The following is a 22,102-nucleotide window of genomic DNA, read 5'->3' on the forward strand; positions in this document are numbered from 1 at the left end:
CTGACATTCCTCATGTTCATTTTTCCTGCCCTTCCCCATAATTCTTGATTTCTCTATTGATCAAGAGTCTGTCTATCTGAGCCTTAAATATACACAAGGACTCGGCCCTGACAACTCTCTGTGACAAGGACTTCCAAAAACACTCAACCATCTGAGAGAAGAAGTTTCTCCGTATCTCCGTCTTAAATTGGCACCCCTTTATCTGAGACTGTGCTCTCTGATCCTAGATGCTCCTGTGAGGGGAAAGATCCTGTCAGCATTCATCCATCCTAATCCCGTACGAATCCTATATCTTTCAATGAGATCACCTCTCACTCTTCTAAACTCCAGTGAGTAGATTCCCAACCTGTTTAACCTTTGTTCATAAGACAGTCCCTTCATACCAGGGATCATCCTGGTATACCTTCTGTGAACTACCTCCAAATAAATGATATCAATCTTTAAATAAGGGGACCAAAACTCATCAGCACCTTTTTACAGTTGCAGTAAGACTTTCCTACTGTCGTTAAAAACCAAAAGAACTGCGGATGCTGTAGATCGGAAACAAAAACAGAAATTGCTGGAAAAGCTCAGCAGGTCTGGCAATATCTGTGAAGAGAAATCAAAGTTAATGATTTGAGTCTGGTGACCCTTCCTTGGAGTTCTTAGGAAGGATCACAGGACCTGAAACGTTAACTTTGATTTCTCTTCATAGATGCTGCCAGACCTGCTGAGCTTTTCCAGCAACTACTGTTTTTCTTCCCTACTGTTACACTTGAAGTAAGGGCCGACATTCCATTAGCCTTCCTGATTACCTGCTGCACCTGTAGAATCACAGAACAGTGTGGAAAGAGGCCTTTCAGGCCATCGAATCTGCCCCAACCTTCCAAAAAGCATACCTCCCAGACCCGGCCACCTCCACCGCGCCCCCCCCCCCCCCAAACCTAGATTTCCCATGGCTAATCCACCGAGCCTGCACATCTTTTGGATTGTGGGAGGAAATCTGGTGGAAACCCACACAGATACAAGAAGAACATGCAAATTCCACACAGACAGTCATCCAAGGATGCAATCAAACCTGGGTCCCTGGTGCTGTGGGGCTGCAGTGCTAACCACAGCCATCATGGCGTCTAGGTGTACCTGTACAGTAATATACAGTTGGGATTGTCTGCAAATCTGACTATAGTACATTCACTTCCTTCCTCCAAGCCATTAACACATATTGTAAATAGTTGCGGTCCAAGCTCTGTTCCCTCTGGAACCCCAGTGGTCACAGGTCGCCAACCTAAAAAATAACCCTTGCTGTTTCCTGTCCATGAGCCAATTCTCTATCCATTCAATATACTACCTTCAACACCACGTGTTCTTGTGACTTAACCTTTTGTGATTTTTTTTACATGTTTTCTGGAAGTCCAAATATAATGTATCTACTGGTTTCTCTCCAAAACTCCAATAAGTTAGTCAGATATGATTTCTTTTCATGAAGCCATGCTGACTCTGCTTGATTAGATTATGATTTTCCAAATGTTCTGTTATTACTTTCTTAATAATTGATTCCAGTACTTTTCCAACAATAGATGTTAAGCTAATCAACTTATAGTTACCTGCTTTTTGCCTCCCTCCCTTTTTGAATCAGCATGTCAAATTAGCAGTTTTCTAATCCTATGGTACTTCTCCAGAATCCAAGGATTTTTGGAAAATTACAACCAATCCATCCACTTTGTAGCTACTTCTTTTAGGATCCTTGGATGCAGGTCGTCAGGGCCAGGGGAATTATCTGCCTTTAGCCCCATTAATTTGTCTAATATTACTTCTTTAGTGGTGGTGATTGTACTTAATTCCTCCCTCGTATTCTTTAGTAATAATGAAATATTCAAAGTATCGTCCACCCTGATGACTGGTGCAAAATTTCTGTTTAACTCCTTTTGCCATTTCCTTGTTCCACAAAATCATCTTCCCAGATTTTCTAAGGGGTACACTTTTTGTGTGCATCTATTTAACATTTTTCCCAGCACTTCTAATATTTTGATGGTGCAGTTTGATGCTGTTAATATGTGTTGTTTTTTTTAATCTAGGACCAAACAGCGGATGGAAAGATGGGAGCATTTTTGAAGCTAGTTTTAATTCTCCTCAAGGAGTATTGATAAAGGGTAATATCATCTATGTGGCAGACACCGAGAACCATGCAATAAGAAAGGTAAGGAAAAAGCTGTCTGTAATGACAAATAAATTGTGCTGTGGCAGATGCTGGAAGTTTATGAAGTACTATTTCCATGAAGTGCCTGTTATTTTGCTTTATTTATTTTAACTGTATAACTTGAGATTAGTTTTGTGTCATTGGCAGTTTGTGGATCCTTTCTACTGCTTTGTGTAATCTTGGTTTTATCAAATAACATCACATCTAGTTAAGAGGGGGAAAAAAACAACTGACACTCATTTACATTAGATAAACTATTATATGTTTTAACTGTTTTGGTTTGCAACCTAAAAATAACTCATTGGTGTATGGTGCAATTACATTAACACATTGCATTAACATAGCACCTTTAATACAATAAAACATCATGAGTTATGAAACAAAATTTGACCAACCACATGAAATACAAGGACAGATGAGCAAACGCTTGGTCAAAGAGGTAGGTTTTGAGCAAAATCTTAAAGAAGAGGTTTAGAAAGGGAATACCAGAGTTTAGGCAGTTGAAGGCATGACTCCCGATGCTAAAACAATTAAATAAGGGATTTACAAGAGGCCAGAATTAGAAATATTTAATATCTAGTTACACATGACTCAGCTTAAGGAAATGAGTAGTTTGAACACCTGAAACAGGATAGTCTGGAGGATTGTCATGATCCTTCCAGAGACATAACTTTTATGAAGAGTTTAATTTCCCAGAGACTGGCAGAAATAAGTAATTAATAAGCACTTTTGTGTTAACTAATTAGCTCAACTGGGTGCATCTTTCAACTCCTTTTGCTATAGTCTACATTTCTGGCAGGTGGGTAATAATACAAGATTAAATCCCAACAGATCCTCAGCTTCCAGCACTTTTCTTTGCCATGCCAGAATGTTTGATGTCCTTTGAAAATCTTTCTACTCGGTTGGACTATCCCAGCACCAACTTTCACCAGCAAGGCCCACCTTGGTGACTCATTGTTCTTTAAATCTCAATGTCCTGTCAGCCCAGTTCCCTTAATTTTGAACTCGTAACCAACTTTTAACCAATACAGCAGTAATTCCTTTGTCTTTCTCTGCATCTCTGTGTCTAAAAAAGAAGCAATCCTATTTAAAGTGTCAAGGTTTAAAAACTATCACTTTTCATTTGATTTTTGAGTCGATTTTGGTTTGGGTTTCTGTCCCTCTTGTGATTAGATCACACGGGTCTGTCTCTGGGCTGAGTTGATATGATCACTCAACTTTTTATTACATAATATTTCACATTAAATTAAAGATGTTATTTTAGAACAAGTGTTGCAAATTCCCACATGAATAACTGGGTCAGCATGTCTTCTGAAGAGCCAGTCTCAGCTGGGACAGTGGTAAGTTGCAAGAGTTTATTGCTCCTGAATAATGGAGAAAAATTCAGCCAAGTTTCCTATTCCCGATCATTGATGCTAACTCTTGGCTGGAAATGTGCATCTGTAAATATGAAGCAAGGGCAGGAACTGGCTCCATGGTTAAATAGCCTGCAACAAATGTGATTTTCTTCAAAAATGAAGAATGGTCCTTTATGTAGGACATTGGAGGATGGCCAATGACTTTAGAAGCTTATCCCAGAAAGGAAGCACTGTCTTCGAGAAAAGGAGAGAGAAAAAGAAGAAAGAAAGGCTATGCATATTGGACAAAACAGCATCTCAGAAAAATGATGAAATTTACTGATTACAATTTTACACTGTTTTAGACCATAAGACCACAAGATATAGGAGCAGAATTAGGCTATTTGACTCATTTGAGTCTGCTCCTTCATTCAATCACGGCTGATATGTTTTCTCAGCCCCATTCTCCTGCCTTCTCCCAATAACCCTTGATCCACTTACCATTCAAGAACCTATCTATGTCTGTCTTAAATACATTCAAGACTTGGCTTTCACAGCCTGCTGTGGAAATGAGTTTCACAGATTAACCATCCTCTGAAGAGATTCCTCCTGATCTAAGTTGTAAAAGGGTCGTCCTTTCACTCTGAGATCGTGCTGTCGGGTCCTAATCTCTCCAATGATTGGAAACATCTTCCCCACGTCCACTCTATTGAAGCCTGTCTGTATTCTGTAAGTTTCAATCAGATTCCTCTCATCCTTTTAAACTCCATTCAGTACAGACCCAGAGTTCTCAACCACTCCTCATATGACAAGCTCTTCAACCCAGCTTAGACCTCTCCAAGTCTAGCACATCCTTCTTTAGATATAAGGCCAGAACTGCTCACAATACTCCAAATGTGGTCTGACCACAGCCTTGTAGAATCTCAGCAGTACATCTCTGCTCTTGTATTCTAGCCCTCTTGAAATGATTGCAAACATGCATTTGCCTTCGAAACTGTACCTGAATGCTAACCTTAAGAGACTACAGAGCTGGGACTCCCTAGTCCCTTATGCTTCAAACTTCCAAAGCCTTTCCCTGTTTAGAAAATAGTCTACACCTCTATTCTTCACACTTGGCCACATTGTATTCCATCTGCCACTTCTTTTGCCCACTCTCCAACCCTATCCAAGTCCTTCTGCAGCCTCCCTGCTACCTCAACAGTACTATCTCTCCACCTATCGCCGTGTCATATGCAAACTTGGCAACAATGCCTTAGTTTGTTTGTCCAAATCGTTAATGTATAACGTGCATAGTTGTGATTCCAACACTGACCTCTGCGGATCTCCACTAGTCACTGGCTGCAAAGTTGAAAAAGACCCCTTTATCCCTATTCTTTGAGGCAACCTTGGCTGACAAGGGAAGTCAGCAGAAAAACAAAACAAAATATGGTGAAGAGAAGTGGGAAGCCAGAGGATTGAGAAGCCTTTAAAAAACAGCATAGGATAATAATAAAACCTATAAAGGGGATGGTGATAAAATATGAGAGTAGAAAGTAAAATATGAGGCTAGAAAGTAATATAAAAAAAGATAGCGCGACTTCTTTTGGATATTGAAAATGTAGAGAGAGGCAAGAGTGGATACTGCACAGCTGGAAAATGAAGCTAGAGAAGTAGCAATGGGGGAACAAAGAAATGGCAGAGGAACTGGATAGGTACTTAGCATCAGCTTTTGCAGTCCAAGACGCCAGCAGCATACCAAAACTTCAACAGAGTCAAGGGGTAGAGGTGAGTATAATTCCCTTTACTCAATTGTAATACTGTTTATCTGATTTCACCTTCTCCATCTCAAACTGCGAAGTGAATTCTCTCATATTATGGTCACTGTCCCCAAGGGGTTCCTTCACCTTAAGATCCCCAATCAAATCTGCCTCATTACACAGCGCCAAATCCGAATTGCCTGTTCCCTAGTGGGGTCTACCATAAGTCACTCCAAAAACCTATCTCCTAGATATTACGTGAATTCGTTTCTGTTGAAAATGGTAACTTTGCCTTAAAGTCATTGTTTATCACACAATTTCAGAATAAATTTGATTTGTGCTTTAATATTTATCCCATTTTACATGTAATTACACAATTTAAGATTGGGACTCAGATACACTGGATTCTGTCTTCTGAGAGTTTTGTTCTAAGAACCTGTTTAGGCAGAGTGTTAACCTGCTCCAGTTATGGTCCTTTGTGTGAGAGAAGCCTGCCCAACATAAATGGACTTCAAATGATCTCTTGAACTGGACCCAAAAAAAAGCAGCTTACATTATAGGAACTGAAAGCCATTCTGAAGTCTTCAAATGAGTTTGGGCAACCAGCAAGTGAACAGATAGTTGACTTGTGCGACAATACTACATCTAATTCCCTCTTTTTTGAGAGCAGTTGAAATGCAAGTAAGGTAACTTGAGTAACTATCAGAAATTGATTTTTAAAAAGGAACATTTTAAATATATTTTGACAGACACTATCTCTTCTTGTGTTTAGATTGACCTTACATCAGAAGTGGTAAGCACAATAGCGGGAACAGGAGATCAGGGAACTGACCACGAAGGTGGTAGGACAGGAGTGGAACAATCAATCAGTTCACCATGGGATCTAGCCTTTGGCACCTTTGGTAAGATTGTTACTTCCTTACAAGAATGTGAGGCATTTGTGTGTTGGAGAAATAAATTTTGCATAATACTACCTTTATGAAGTTGTTAAGATGTTTCTAGCAAATGGGGTCATATTGTACCAGCAGTGAAGAAAGATTTTGTACAACACATAATAGTTTTTTTTTCTATGAATTGTAACTGTCTTTGATCAATTTTGGATGCACAATCACGTTTCCTTCTGGCTGCGTTTATCCAGTTCATTTTCATTTGTGACATCACAAAATCTTCTTGTAACTTCCTGATTTCTTTACACAAATACCAGATAGGGATTAACTACCTTTGTTAATGTCCATGATAAGCCACTTGATTGAGCAAGAACAAAGTTGTCCGCAGAGATCAAAAGGCTGAATGTTCCCTCCTTGTTTATTATCCATGACAGGCTATTTACTGTTTACATCTGAGCACTAATTTATCTCTATATCTTGCATGCATCAGTATTAAGTGGTATTTTGAAGTACTTGTTTGTATTGTTAAAGGAAGCTGTTGTAAAGTGCTTGGCATGTTGAATAATATTGTGGACTTTGTTGCAAATTCAGGTGAAGGCAAAGGTTTATATCTGGAACCTGAAAGCTAACCAAACACAACTTTTAATTTCTAATTCATAGCAATCTGGAGATTTCCCTAAATGCTCAGAAATTGCTCAGTACGTAATGGATGTTATTACAGCAAACTTTTTTATTAACTGGCACGTATGGGACCAAGAATATGCCAGTTGATCAAATGTTCTGGTTGATCAAGAGGTCCACATAATCAATATAAAACACACTAAGTAATAGAAATGTAATGCAGAGAATATATGCATCACTGTTATACTTTATTTACATAAATTTCATAAATAACAATGCAACTTTGCCTTAAATAAAATTTACTGGCAGAGAGCCTTCTCACTCACATCTTCAACCGACTACTCGGACATCACACAGATCGCGATAATATGGTAAAATTCCAGTATTTGAGGTGTATAATTTATTGAGGGTGCCAGTTAAAACAAAGTTTGCTGAAATATTGTTTCAAATTCTGATCCCTTGAAGTCTGCTAAGAGCCGCAGTTTGTTGTAAGTATTTTAAAAATGCAGGTTTAATTCTGGAAACACTCTTGCATTGTGTCTCTGATGGAACTCTGCTGCTGACCCTGTAGAAGGTCATAGTGATTAGGATAATGTGCTTTCAGAAGTGTGAAGGGTATAGACTAGCAATAATGCTTCAGTGCATGTACATACTCTGCTTGAGTTTAATTTCCTCTGATGTTTGTAATGTGCTGTGTTGAACCAGTATTGAATTCTGATTTGTGATTCCTTCATTTTATCTTGCAATTGTTTTGAACATTAAATCTGGTCTTAAATTTGTTCTGCAGAAATATATAATTTTAAGCAATGTCAGTCCAATATTAATATCTTGAAACTTGAATAGAAGTTTGATTTAAACAGCCACATAAAAATCCCTTCTTAGAACTAAGATCATGAATCTGTGCTATATTAGGCTTGACGTTGTTTTTAAACTTGCATAAGAGAAAAAGCTTTTAGCTTTTTAAAGTTAATTTGATTCCGAGTTTATACTTGGAATTTGTGTTTGAATCATTTCAAACTGTCTTATCTAAGTCAGAAACCCTGCACTGTCCAGTTAGCTAGCCAGTCCTTTCTTAACTGTTTGCTTTTATAAATTTTCAGGTGATTTATGCACAATTCAGAAGTGGCAAAGTTATACTTTTTAATTCAAATTCCTATTTATATTATTATAGTTGTAAATACAATCCAAAAGTTAGATGAAGTTCAAGTAAACCATAATATCATAGGTTTCAAATTCACATGGGCAAATGTGAGCTTTCAGTTGATGTGGTGCCAACTGCAGAGTACTTCTTGAGATGAAGCAGATAAAAGGAAAAGTGGAAACAATCTTGTCTTGCAAAATGCATTCAGAAGTTCTTTTTAAAATGATTTAATATACATGCTTAAGGTAATGTTTTTTAATGTTATGTAATTCTGAATTAATCACATCATATTTGTTTGCAACAGTATCAATAATCATAATCAGAGATATGTCGTCATACTGTTTTACAGCGCACAGATTCTTTCTAAACATAGTCTAACTATGAATAAACAGTATATATAATTGTACAGTTGGACATCTTCCAAAAATGAAGTAAATGCAATATGAAAATGCATGCATATCATTAATATTTACCAGTAAAATGCCAATGGCAAAGTGCTTTTAAGAATGGTCATATTAACATGTTACATGATCATTATTATTTTTCACTTACACCTGACCAGCTAAATTTCACATTTAATCAGTGGCTGTGAGAAGTGAGCATTCCAGGCCATCAGAGATACCACCATGGTGATTGAAGAGTTAGTGTGTCTTTGGTTATTTTCATAAACAAGTTTGCACTGTCACATTTATTTTGATAACTGCTGGTAATTTTTTGAATATGAAAAAATATCTTCTAATTCCCTAGGTTATAGATGGAACATGGTTGTGCTGCATTGGAAAATAACATAAAATTAAAAGAATTCACTTTATAATAACAGTTAAATATTATACACATTTTTCAATCTATTGTTTAATCCCATTCTCCTGGATTCAATGTATCATATTGTAAATGTATTTAATCACTTTATTCTGTTTAAACCTGAGAACTAAATCCATTCAAAAGTTAACAATTGGGCTGTTTGCTTAGATGTTCTTTATTTTTGCTGAAACAAATGTTTTCAATTAAAATTTACAACATCTTGAGTTTCCTTTGAATGTGCACTCAATACCTCAATTTCAAAAATTGCTTAACTGAAAAGGTTGTTTACATTGTTAAACTTATTGGGTAGAAGTTGTTTTCAGCTATAATTGCAAAGAAATTTGGTACGGCCATGTTTTACAAAAATAGAAATGAATGTATTTTTTCACAAGTTACAGTCTGAGAAAATAACAAAAATTATTAAATAGCTGGACGTTAACTTCAGCATGTAGGAGATGTCCTGCCACCTTCAAAGATTTATGGAAGCATATGTTGAAAAAACAATTTTGAAAAATAAAATGGATATAGGATCCTTGGCTAAGATTGGGAATTCTGTGACGAGTAATTCATTTGTTTATTCCCAAAGCCTGTCTGTCACCAACAAGGCACAAGCCAGAAATGTGATGGAGTATCCTCCACCTGTCTGGAAAAGTGCAGCTCCAACACATGAAAGCTTGACTTCATCAAGGACAAGGCATAGGGAAGAAGGCAAGTCATGAGGATCACACAAAGAGTCTGCAGAGGGAGATAGACAGGTTTAGTGAACAGAAACTTGGCAGATGGAATATAATGCAGGGAAGTTTCAGGTTATGCATTTTGGTAGGAAGAGTAGAGGAGCTGAATATTTTTTTAAGCCGAGAAAGACTACAGAAAGGTACAGGACAGAGGAATTTGGGTGTCCTCATCAATGAATCACAAAAACTGAGCATTCAAGTTCAGCAGGTAATAAGGCAAAGGAATGTTGACCTTTAATTCAAAAAGAATGGAGAATAAAAGCAGGGAGTTTTTGCTAAAATTGTAGACGCAAACCACAGGTGGAATACTGTGAATAATTTTTGGGTTCTTACCTGAGGAAAGATATATTGCCATTGGAGGCAGTCCAAAAAAGGTTGACTATGCTGATACCGGGTATGGAGGCACTGTCTTCAGGGGAGAGGATGAGTAGGTTGGGCCTGTACTCAACTTCAGAAGAATACGTGGCTACCTTTATTGACAAATACAAGATTCTGAGGAGATTTTAAAGGGTACATGTAGGAGACTCTGGAACCATATGTAAAAATCTCAGGATAAGGGATCATGCAATTAAGACACAGATCAGAAAAAATTCTTCTCTAAGGCTGTTGAATCTGTTGAATTCTTTACTGCAAAGGCCTTTCAATGCTGAATCGTAACTAAATTCAGGGCTGAGATTGACATTCGATTTTTAACCCTCAAATCCCTTGCTGATTATGGGGAAAAGGGATGAAATTGACCTACTTCTGTTCCTACATCTTACAGACTAACCCACATGATTGACCCCATCCACCACCTTCAGCATTCACACCACACCGATACAGAGTGGCAGTAGTGTGTCCAATTCAAAAGATGCATCATCACTTCCAAGTTCTCCTCCAAGTCATAGACCAAGCTAATTTGGAACTACAGTATTGTTTCTTCAACTACTGGTTTGAAATCTTGGAACCCCTTTCCTAACAGTACTTCAACAGACTGTTGTAATTCAAAAACACAGTTCACCACCTTCTTTTCATGGGCAAAACATTGCTGGCCTAGCAGTAACATCAACATCCCATAAAAATATCTTATTAAAAAAAAGGGATAAAAGCAGGAAAATGATCAAATATTGGCTGTGCCTCAGCTCCTGTACTGTCAGTGTTTTGAGGTAGAACATATTTGGAAGGATGTCAACACCTCAGATGGTGCACAGCAAATTAATTTGAATGGTAATAATGTTTGCCAACTGCTAATATATTAAAACAATTAATAGTAGTCCCCATTCAGAATTAATTTATGATGATACACTATTTTTAAACAATATTCAACGGTCAAGATAAACGTGTTGAACCAGCCTAAAATGTAAGATTTTCTTTGCTAATCAGGAAAGTTTTGGTCTGTCAGAAAAGCTATTTGATCCATTTGAAGAGCTTTACTTGTTTTTAGCAGCAAAGCCTCAGTTATAGAACATTCATATGGATGGAATTTGTACGAAATAAAAATAACGTTTTATGCCACATCATTTATGCCTCTGAGCTGAGCACTAAAAGTCATTGAAGTTGTTGGAATATTTGGTAACAGTAGGATTTTGGATAAAAATCAAAGCTAAAATGTTGATTAAAAGGAGCCATTGCAAGCTAGCAAAGGTTTCCTCTTACAGGGTCATAGAGTCATACAGAATGAATACAGACTCATCTATGCCAAACAAGTTTCCCAAACTGAACTAGCAACACATGCCTATATTTGGCCTACATCCCTCTAAACCTTTCCTATTCATGTACCTGTCTTAAATGTATTTTAAATATTGCAATTACCTTTCATTAGATATCATAGGATCTGTTTGTTTCTCGGGTAGTCTTCAATTTCTTAATCTCTTTCTAATCTTACTGGTTCATGAATATTTACCAGTGATTTATACAATTTTGGAAGTCTCTGGTTCAGAAATAAAGATTATTTTTTACTCAGACAAATGTTCACTTAGACAAAAAGTGCACAGGAACGGTGGAGATTATCATACCATTTCAAAAATTGATGTATTCCCAAAAGCCTTAACTTCACTACACAGAATTCTGTGCATGTACACAATGATGGAACAATGATGTACATGGAACAATGATTTTTTTTTCCATTATGTGCTTTATGTAGAACTGTTTTCTTGTAGGATAAATTTTTGGTATCATAGATCACAACTCTATCTTCAGACTGCTACTTCTAGGCGTACGCTTTAGCTTTGAAAACAATACTTCAAAACATTTCAAGATAAACCGCAACGGATTCTTACATTTAATATTAGGAAATGTATTGAACATTCCAGGAGATATGATAAATAATTTAAGAGGTCACTGGATTTCTGGTAAGAGAATTAAGGTAATTAAAGTATAATGGCACAGTGGCAGAAGATGGAGTTTAGAGGTCATGATCATGTTGAATGGTAGAGGAGGCTCAAAGGAACAAATAGCCTTGACTAGCCCCTATTTTCTACGAATGTTTTTGGACCCTGCCTCATAATTGTAGGCATATTTATCTGAAAGAACTTGTGTTGCAAATACTTAATTATAGTTTAAATATTAAACTTGGTGAAATATGATCAACTAGCTGTTTACTTAATAAACAGTTCAAAGCCAGTCATGAATTAATGGATTAATTCATTAGATATTTAACTGTTGCCACTTGGTTCTGTCTGCAGAGATAACAGGACAAATCTAGTGTGACCTGTACACTCATTTAATTTTTAAGTGGATGTTGCATCTGACTCTTGATGTGAGACACACTGATTTCATGGTTGAATTAAACTACAGAAACAAGTGATTGCATTAAATTTAATTTTGTAAGCTTTAGAGTTTTAATATTTTCACATTCAATTGATTTACATTCAAAATTTTCAAAAACTGCTTATTTGTTACGATATGTAGATCTGAACAAAACTTTGTGATTTCATCTTTAATCCTCTTTACTTGCTGAATTTACAAACATGCTAGAGAGTTAGCATCATGCAATACTTTGACTAACAGTTCAACAATTAAACTTACTTTTTACCTTGTTATTTTAATAATTAGTCCAGATTTTTGGAATAAAATGAATATGTTTAAACTTCTGCAACTTAATACAGGAATTCTTATATTATTGAAAACTAAATTACTGAAGTTTGAATGATTTTACAAATGTTTATCTTGAAGATTGGTCAAAGGCAACACCTGATGATTTCAAAATGTGTTTTGTATATTTCACATTTGTAATGCTAAAATTTTGTGTTTGGAACATTTCCCTAGTGGTAACCGATAATCTACTTGAAGCCCAGTCTAAGTGCATGATCACGCGAGTGTTATCTGCAAGAGGAAAACATTATTTTGGACATAGAATAGTACAGTACAGAAACAGGTCTTTAGGCCCACCATGTCTGTGCCAACCAATCTAAACTAATCTATATCTCTCTATTCCCTGTGTTTCATGTGTCTGTCTAAATATTTCTTAACCATTGCTATCATAACTGCTTCTACCACCACCTCTTGTTGCAGATTCACCCACGTGAGGCATAGATAGGATAGACAGGAAAAAATCTTTCCCTCTAGATGGAGGATTCAATGATCAGGAGCATAGATTTAAGGCAAGGGGCAGAAGGTTTAGAGGAGATGTGAGGAAAAACTTTATCACCCAGAGGGTAAGACAGAAACCCTCACACATTAAGGAATGGACGAGTCTGTAATTATATTAAAATTTTTGGACACACTCACAGTCACAGCTGACAATATCGACTTTGGACGCAGAAAGATCTAGTCCGTTCAAAACTGAAATAACTGGTGGTGATGGGGAAAAACTAAGGGGCCGTAACAACTAGAATCAAAACCTTTTTGGACCTGGAGAGACCAGCTCACGGTAGAAGGTGGCATATTATTATGAGGAGCTGGAATGATCGAACAGAGAGACCAATGGGTTCAGGCACATAGTTCCTTGAAAGTCACATCACTGGTAAACGGTGATGAAGAAGATAGCGTGCTCACCTTAGTTCATTAGAGCTTTGAGTATGGGAGTTGGGACGTTGTATTGCAGCTGTATGGAATGTTGGTGGGGCTACTTTTGGATTACTGTGTACAGTTCCAGTTGCCCTGCTATAGGAAGGTATTATTAAATTGGAAAGAGTGTAGAAAAGATTTACAAGGATGTTTTTGGCACGACGGTTTGAGTTATAAGTAGAGGCTGGATAGACTGGGACATTTTTTCCCTGGGATTTGGAGGTTGAGGGGTGACCTTATAGAGGTTGACAAAATCACGAGGAGCATAAATAAAGTGAGTAGCAAAACTATTTCCTCTAGAGGAGAGCAGCTCAAAACTAGAGGGTATAATTTTAAGGTGAGTGGAGAAAGATTTAAATAGGACCTGAAGGGCATCTTTTTCACAGAGGGTGGTTTGTATGTGGAATGAACTGCTAGAGGAAGTGGTACATGCAGGTACAGTTAGCACATTTAAAATACGTTTGGACAGGTACGTGAATAGGAAAAGTTCAGATGGGTATAGGCCGAATGCAGGCAAATGGGGTGAGTTTAGTTTGGGAAACCTGGTTGGCATGGATGAGTTGGACCGAAGGATCTGTTAACCCCATGAGGAAACATCTTTCCTACGTCCGCCCGGTGAAGTTCCCTTTGCTCCAGAGTATGTTCTATTAGGTAATGTTTTGGTGTATATATTGTTTACGACATTATTCACCATGTTAGACAGACAGTGGTGCTAGTCATGTCACCCTTAATCAACAATTATAACAGCTAGATGCAATAAGCCAATGCTGCAAACCTAAGTTCAAATATCCAATTTCAAGAGAATTTGGCAAGTTTTAAGGATTGAAATATTCTAAACCAATCTGAAACGGTGTTTCACGTAACGGCAGATCAATAAAAAGGAAAACTTTTGAAAGTCAAATTCTAAATTGATATTAGGAATAATTGCTCCTAATTGAAACTCAGATCTCATGGGGGCCACTATTGAGGCAAAGACTGCAAAATTATTCAAGATGAAATTTTTAAAACTGAGGAACCTTCGCTCCTCCAGAAAAATGATTTACCCAGACCTAAAAGTCTCCCTTTACCAATATCTATTTTTGCAATCTTTGTGAACACATCTTTACTGCAGCCTTTATTTTACATAAGTGGTATTTCCAGTTAATATTCAAGTTAAGAGACGATGCCAACCCCCAGATCTATCAATCAGTGTTATGCTGTCATCAGCGTAAATGAATTGATAGCTAAAATCAACATGCGGAGGGTTGAAAGGTGTGCAATTGTGAATTTCTTCCAACAAACAGCTTTTAAATGTAGGACATTTAAATAAGAATTGCTTTGTGTTGAAAGTATTCCCTCCAGCAGACATGTGCTTCCTGTTAAAACAGTAAATTTATTTTTTCTTCTTGCTATGGTTTGGAGAATGAGTGTTATAATAGGAGTTGTTTTTTTTCCATTACGTGGTGAAACATGAACAAAGCCGTAAGCAAGATATACCAACTGCAGTTTTATCATTGCTTTTCAATTTCATTGTCTGAGATGTTGAAAGGAAAAAAGATACCAGACGGACATTTCCATGTTTCTGCGCAGTTTTGAAGGTGGTGTTCATAAAATCCAGTGTGTGTACTTCCTGCCATTTATTCACCCAACCTCAACCTGTGTGAAATTTAATGGAGAGCCACTTCAGGGCCTCCTCCAATCCCTGTTACCATAACAGTAACTGCAGCTTCAATTGTGTGAATGGTATCAAGGTGGGTAGAAAACCTCCTGTGTGGGACCCTTATGCCAATTGAAGATGACTCTTCCCCCAAAATCACATTTTTTCCTTTCAAGTTCCACTCAGCCTCTCAAATCCAGCCCCAAACCCTCCACTGGGGACCATCAACCTATCTGTTACAATCCCCTCCAACAGCGTACCCAACACTGATATCAGACACTCCAGTCTGTACTTCCCAGGCTTTTCCTTACAGCCTTTCTTGAAATAAAGCTACAACATTAGCCACCCTTCAGTCCTCCAGCACCTCTCCTGTGCCTGTAGGTATTACAAATATATCTGCTAGAGGCCCTGCAATTTCTTGCCTAACTTCCCACAACGTCCTGGGATTCACTTGATCAGGTTCTGGAGATTTAACCACTTTTATGTTTTTTCAAGACTCCTAGTACCTCCTCTTCTGTAATGTGGACTGTTTTTAAGACATCAGTATTTATTTCCCCAAGTTACCTAGCCTCCATTTCTTTGCCACTGTAAAAGTTGATGCGAAATATTCATTTGGTATTTCTCCCATCTCCTGTGGTTCCACACATAGATGACCTTGTTGATTTTTACGGTGCCCTATTGTCTCCCTAGGTGCTCTTTTGCTCTTAATGTACCTGTAGAATCTCTTTGGATTATGCTTAACCTTATCTGCCAAAGCAATCTCACATCCCCTTTTTGCCCTCCTGATTTCCCTCTTAAGAATGCTTTTACACCCCTTATACTTTTCAAAAGATTCACTTCCTCCCAGTTGTCCATACCTAATATATTACTCTTTCTTATTCTTGACCAGAGCCTCAATATCTTTATTCACTTATTCCTTGCTCTTATCAGCCTTACCCTTCACTCTAACAGAACATAATGTCTCTGAACTCTCGTTATGTCACTGTTGAAAGCCTCCCATTTGCCAGTCATCCCTTTACTGCGAATAGTTTACTCCAATCAACTTTTAAAAGGCTCTGTCTCATATCTTCAAAAATGCCTTATTCTAATTTAGAACTTTAACTTTTATGTAAATCCAATCCTTTTTCCATAACTGTTTTAAAACTAATAAGGATTATGATCACTGGTCCCAAAGTGATCCCCCATTAACACTTCAGTAACTTGCTCTGTTTTAGTTCCCAAAAGAATACCAAGTTTTGCTCTGTCTTTAGTACATACATCCACATATTGATAAAGAAGATTTTCTTGAACATAAGCCCATAAGACATAAGAGCAGAAATTAGGCTATTCGGCCCATTGAGTCTGCTCCGCTATTTAATCATGGCTGATAAGTTCCTCAGCCCCATTCTCCCGCTTTCTCCCCGTAACCCTTGATCCCCTTGACAATCAAGAACTATCTATCTCAGTCTTAAATGTACTCAATGACCTGGCCTCCACAGCCTTCTGTGGCAGTGAGTTCCATAGATTCACCACTCTCTGGCTGAAGTAGTTTCTCCTTATATTGTTTCTAAAAGATCTTCTCTTTACTCTAAGGCTGTGCCCTCGGGTCCTAGTCTGTCCTACCAATGGAAGCATCTTCCCATCATCCACTGTATCCAGGCCACTCAGTATTCTGTAAGTTTCAATTAGATCCCCCCTCATCCTTCTAAACTCCAATGAGTATAGTCCCGGAGTCCTGAAACGTTCCTCATATGTTAAGCCTACCATTCCCGGGACCATTTTCGTGAACCTCCTCTGAGCCCGTTCCAGGGCCAGTACATCCTTCCTGAGATGTGGGGCCCAAAACTGCACACAATACTCCAAATGTGGCCTGACCAGAGCCTTGTAAAGCCTCAGGAGTACATCCCTGCTTTATATTCAAGTCCACTCAAAATAAATGCCAACATTGCATTTGCCTTCCTGACTACTGACTCAACCTGCAAGTTTACCTTGCGAGAATCCTGGACTAGAACTCCCAAGTCTCTTTGCACTTCAGACTTCTGAATTTTCTCCCCATTTAGAAAATAGTCCATGCTTCTGTTCTTCTTACCAAAGTGCGTGACCTCACATATTCCCATGTTGTACTCCGTCTGCCACTTCTTTGCCCACTCTCCTAACCTGTCCAAATCCTTCTGCAGCCTCCCCATCTCCTCAATACTACCTGTCCCTCCACCTACCTTTGTATTGTCTGCAAACTTAGAACACATTTAACAAATTCCTCATTATCCAACCCTTTAACATTATGGCAATCCCACTCTAGTTTGGAAAGTGTAATACTAGGAGATTATAAATCGTATTATTCTTATATATATCTGAGATCTCTCTACATATTTGCTCCTCATTTTCCTGCTGACTATTGGGGGCCTGTCGTACAATCCCATCAAGGTGATCACCCCCTCCTTATTTCTGAGTTCTACCCATTTAGCTTCACTGGACGATCCCTCAGAAATATCCTCTAAGAACAGAAGTGATATTTTCCTTGATCAAAAATGCCACTCCTCCTCCTCTCTTGCCCCTTTTACTATCCTTCCTATAGCATTTAAACCCTGGAACATTGAGATGCCAGTTCTCTCTCTCCCTCAGCCATGTTTCTGTAATAGCAATGATGTCCCAGTCCCATGTTCCCATACTTTATACCTTATGTTTGCACACATATGCTGTCTACAAACTTGACTTTTTTTTGTACATCTTGTATCACGTTTTTCTATTATATGGACAATGGGGCTTATTTCTTTTACATGGAGTAAATCTAATTGGCTGAAGGCTTATTTCTCTGATGGGTGCCTGTGGAAGAAGATGAGATGAATAATCAACTCAACACTTCTGACCAGAAGTGGTTTCCATTTCCTTTCTACTCTCATCCTGGAGTTTCTCAGTTTTTCAGGCTAGGATGTTTCTCAAGCCCACCCATCTCAACTGGAAAAGACTTCTGAGCTTTGATCTGATCCATTGGCTATGTATGTATAATTCTGTTTCTACCACTTTTTTGTATGTAGTATGCCTGGTGCTACTACTGGCATGCTATTCAAATTCTCACTGAATTAGAGTTGATCCCTGGCCCAATGGTTACAGAGTGCAGTGGAGTACATTTCCATTGCTGCAAATAGGTTTACAGAGCCTCCTAGATGACCTGGTTTGAACTTCTAAGTCTGTTTTGAATCTATCCCATTTAGCACAGTGGTAGTGATAGTCAACAAGATGGAGGGTATTCTCAGTGCAAAAAGGGGGATTTCATCAGCATGAGGATCCATGCAGTTGTCATTTCTACCAGAATTGTCATTCATAAATGCATCCGTGCCAGGTAGTCAGCCAAGCTTCAATCAAATTGTGAACTCAGAACCCCTGCTGAGATAATAGTAGCTCTTGTCCAATCATTAATAATAATGATAATAGCCAGTGGGAAATATGAACAAAAAACTCCACTGAAATTGCAGGCACAGTCTTTCTCCTAACCTACACCAAATTGTTTCAATTGAAGCAGTCAAGCAGAGAACTTGTAATACTTCCACTGAAAGCTTAAGCATTTTCTTCATGTTTGAGGAACATGAGATTTTTTTTTCAAAAACAAACTTCGGATCATGGCAGACTTTATCTGCCGTTCAAAGGAAGTTCTTTATTCCGTAAATTGTTTTATTCCAACACAGAGGTAATACCTCTGGTACTGCCAAAATGTGCTCTATTTGATCAAGTGTTACGTTCAAAAGGCTACAGAGAGTTCAAATTTCCTTCCTGTTTGAATCATATACCGCTGCCTTCCCTCACCAGTAAAAATGAGATCTGTTGGAAATGAGAGCAGCTTTCCATATCTGGGGCCTACCCACCATTTTTAAAGTCTGCAGTGTCTTCTGGGTTCGTCTCAAACTCAGTTCTGTGATGCCTTGTCCTAAACTATAGCTGGAATGGAGGGTGTAGGCAGGGGAGTCCTCTCAGGATCTACCCTGTCAGTACTTTGAGATTATTATATGTTTAAAAGAGATTGTCTCTTATTCTTCTAATTATTTAAACTCTCCTTTTGCAGACAGTACCAAAGATAGTCTTCTGTTTATTGCAATGGCAGGAACTCATCAGATATGGGTCATTTTTCTAGAAGATGGAAAGCTTCAAAGTGGAACGTAAGTAATTGTTGACAATGTTTTATAACAATATTTTTCGTATGTATAGAGAAATGATTGTTGGCTATTTGAGAGTACTTCTGAAGGTTTTCTTAAACTGTGTTAATGTACACAACATATATGGCTTAAGAATGACCCACTAGCATAGACTTGTGTATTCTTCACCTGGATAGTCCTCTTTTAGAACATATTTAATTAGCTGCAAACCAGATAATGATAAAAGTGATTGATACTTCAAATCCTCAAAGTATGTTTTAGATAGATAGTGCTGTTTAATTTCAGGTTACTGTCTTTTCAATTCATATCCATGAATAAATAATATATTCATCAATGAACACCAAGCTCTCTTGCAACAATCTGGAATTGTAGCATTAAAGTGCATCTGTATTTCATAATTGGAAAAGAATGAAAGCAGTGTACATAAGAACATAAGAACTAGGAGCAGGAGTAGGCCATCTGGCCCCTTGAGCCTGCCCCGCCATTCAATAAGATCATGGCTGATCTTTTTGAGACTCCGGTCCACTTACCCGCCCGCACACCATATCCCATAATTCCTTTACTGTTCAAAAATTTATCCAGCCTTGCCTTAAACACATTCGGCGAGGTAGCTTCAACCGCTTCACTGGGCAGGGAATTCCACAGATTCACAACCCTTTGGGTGAAGAAGTTCCTCTTGACCTCAGTCCTACATCTGCTTCCCTTTATTTTGAGGCTAAGCCCCCTAGTCCTAGTTTCACCTGCTAGCGGAAATAACCTCCCTGCCTCCACCTTATCTATTCCCTTCATAATCTTATATGTTTCTATAAGATCTCCCCTCATTCTTCTGAATTCCAACGAGTATAATCCCAGCCTACACAGTCTCTCCTCATAATCCAACCCTCTCAATTCTGGAATCAACCGAGTAAATCTCCTCTGCATCCCCTCCAGTGCTAGTATATCCCTTCTCAAGGAAGGAGACCAAAACTGCACACAGTACTCCAGGTGTGGCCTCACCAGGACCCTATACAGCTGCAGCGTAACCTCCCTGTTTTTAAACTCCATCCCTCTAGCAATGGCAGACAAAATTCCATTTGCCTTTTTAATTACCTGCTGCACCTGCAATCCTACTTTTAACGATTCATGCACAAGGACATCCAAGTCCCTCTGCACAGCAGCGTGCTGCAATTTTTTACCATTTAAAACATAGTCCATTTTGCTGTTATTTCTATCAAAATGGATGACCTCACACTTATCAACATTGTACTCCATCTGCCATATCTTTGCCCACTCACATAGACTATCTATATCCCTCTGCAGACTTTCAGTGTTTTCTGCACACTTTGCTGTACCACTCATCTTTAGTGTCATCTGCAAATTTTGACACACCACACTTAGATGATTTGGAACGAAAACAAAGTTGCTGAAAAAGCTCGGCAGGTCTGGCAGCATCTGTGGAGGAGAAAACAGAGTTAACGTTTCGGGTCCGGTGACCCTTCCTCAGAATTGATGGTGGCTGGGAAAACGTCAGTTAATGTGCAGAAAATAGGGAGGTGGGTGGGGTAGGGAGTAAATGATAGGATAGAGCCCAAAGAGAGAGAAAGACAGTTGGACAGACAAAGGAGTTGCTAACGATCAGGCTGGGAGGGTGAATAGTTGTTAATGGCGACTGTTAGTGACTAACAACAGGGGGTGTGTAGTGGCAGGCCATGTGGTAACAAGGCCTGGTGTGTGGGGTGGGGGGCTGGGACATGGCAGAGTTTAGGCCCTAAAATTATTGAACTCGATATTGAGTCCGGAGGGCTGTAGGGTCCCCAAGCGAAAATGAGGTGTTGTTCCTCTAGCTTGCGTTGGGCTTCACTGGAACGCCGTAGCAAGCCGGAGACAGAGATGTTGGCCAGAGAGCAGGGTGGTGCATTGAAGTGGCAGGCAACAGGTAGTTCAGGGTCTTGTTTGCGAGCAGAACGCAGATGTTCTGCGAAGCGGTCGCCAAGTCTACGCTTTGTTTCCCCAGTGTAGAGGGAACCACATTGTGAACAGCGAATGCAGTAGACTAGATTCTTGGAAGTGCAAGTGAAGTGTTGCTTCACCTGGAAGGTATGTTTGGGCCCTTGGATAGTGGGGAGGGAGGAGGTAAACGGGCAGGTGTTGCACCTTCGCCGGTTACAGGGGAAGGTGCCATAGGGCTGTGGGGAGGTGTTGGGGGTGAAGGAAGTGTGGACCAGGGTGTCCCGGAGGGAATGGTCCCTGCGGAAGGCGGACAAGGGAGGGGAGGGGAATATGTGAAAATGTGCAACAGTTCACCTGCACTTCCAAGAATCTAGTCTACTGCATTCGCTGCTCACAATGTGGTCTCCTCTACATTGGGGAAACGAAGCGTAGACTTGGTGACCGCTTTGCAGAACATCTGCGTTCTGCTCGCAAAAAAGACCCTGAACTACCTGTTGCCTGCCACTTCAATGCACCACCCTGCTCTCTGGCCAACATCTCTGTCTCCGGCTTGCTACAGTGTTCCAGTGAAGCCCAATGCAAGCTGGAGGAACAACACCTCATTTTCTGCTTGGGGACCCTACAGCCCTCCAGACTCAATATTGAGTTCAATAATCTTAGGGCCTAAACTCTCCCATGTCCCAGCTCCCCACCCCACACACCAGGCCTTGTTACCACATAGCCTGCCACTACACACCCCCTGTTGTTAGTCGCTAACAGTCCCCATTAACAACTACTCACCCTCCCAGCCTGATAGTTAGCAACTCCTTTGTCTGTCCAACTGTCTTTCTGTCTCGTTGGGCTCTATCCTATCGTTTACTCCCTACCCCACCCACCTCCCTATTTTCTGCATCTAAACTGACCTTTTCCCAGCCACCATCAGTTCTGAGGAAGGGTCACCGGACCCGAAACGTTAACTCTGTTTTCTCCTCCACAGATGCTGCCAGACCT

The 22,102-nt window shown here is 39.1% G+C and overlaps 1 protein-coding gene across 2 annotated transcripts in view; it reads left to right on the forward strand.

The window, feature by feature from the left end:
* Positions 1-22,102, forward strand: part of nhlrc2 (NHL repeat containing 2) — an 87,063-nt gene that overhangs the window by 28,819 nt on the left and 36,142 nt on the right. For both annotated transcript variants that reach the window (XM_048609050.1, XM_048609051.1), the window contains exons 4-6: positions 2,055-2,176; positions 6,022-6,151; positions 19,093-19,186. In XM_048609050.1, the coding sequence (XP_048465007.1) occupies positions 2,055-2,176; positions 6,022-6,151; positions 19,093-19,186 (346 nt within the window). The remainder of the gene's footprint in view (positions 1-2,054; positions 2,177-6,021; positions 6,152-19,092; positions 19,187-22,102) is intronic.

Source organism: Rhincodon typus, chromosome 20 (genome assembly GCF_021869965.1).
Source record: "Rhincodon typus isolate 14 chromosome 20, sRhiTyp1.1, whole genome shotgun sequence".
In the NCBI taxonomy this organism is placed as follows: Eukaryota; Metazoa; Chordata; class Chondrichthyes; order Orectolobiformes; family Rhincodontidae; genus Rhincodon; species Rhincodon typus.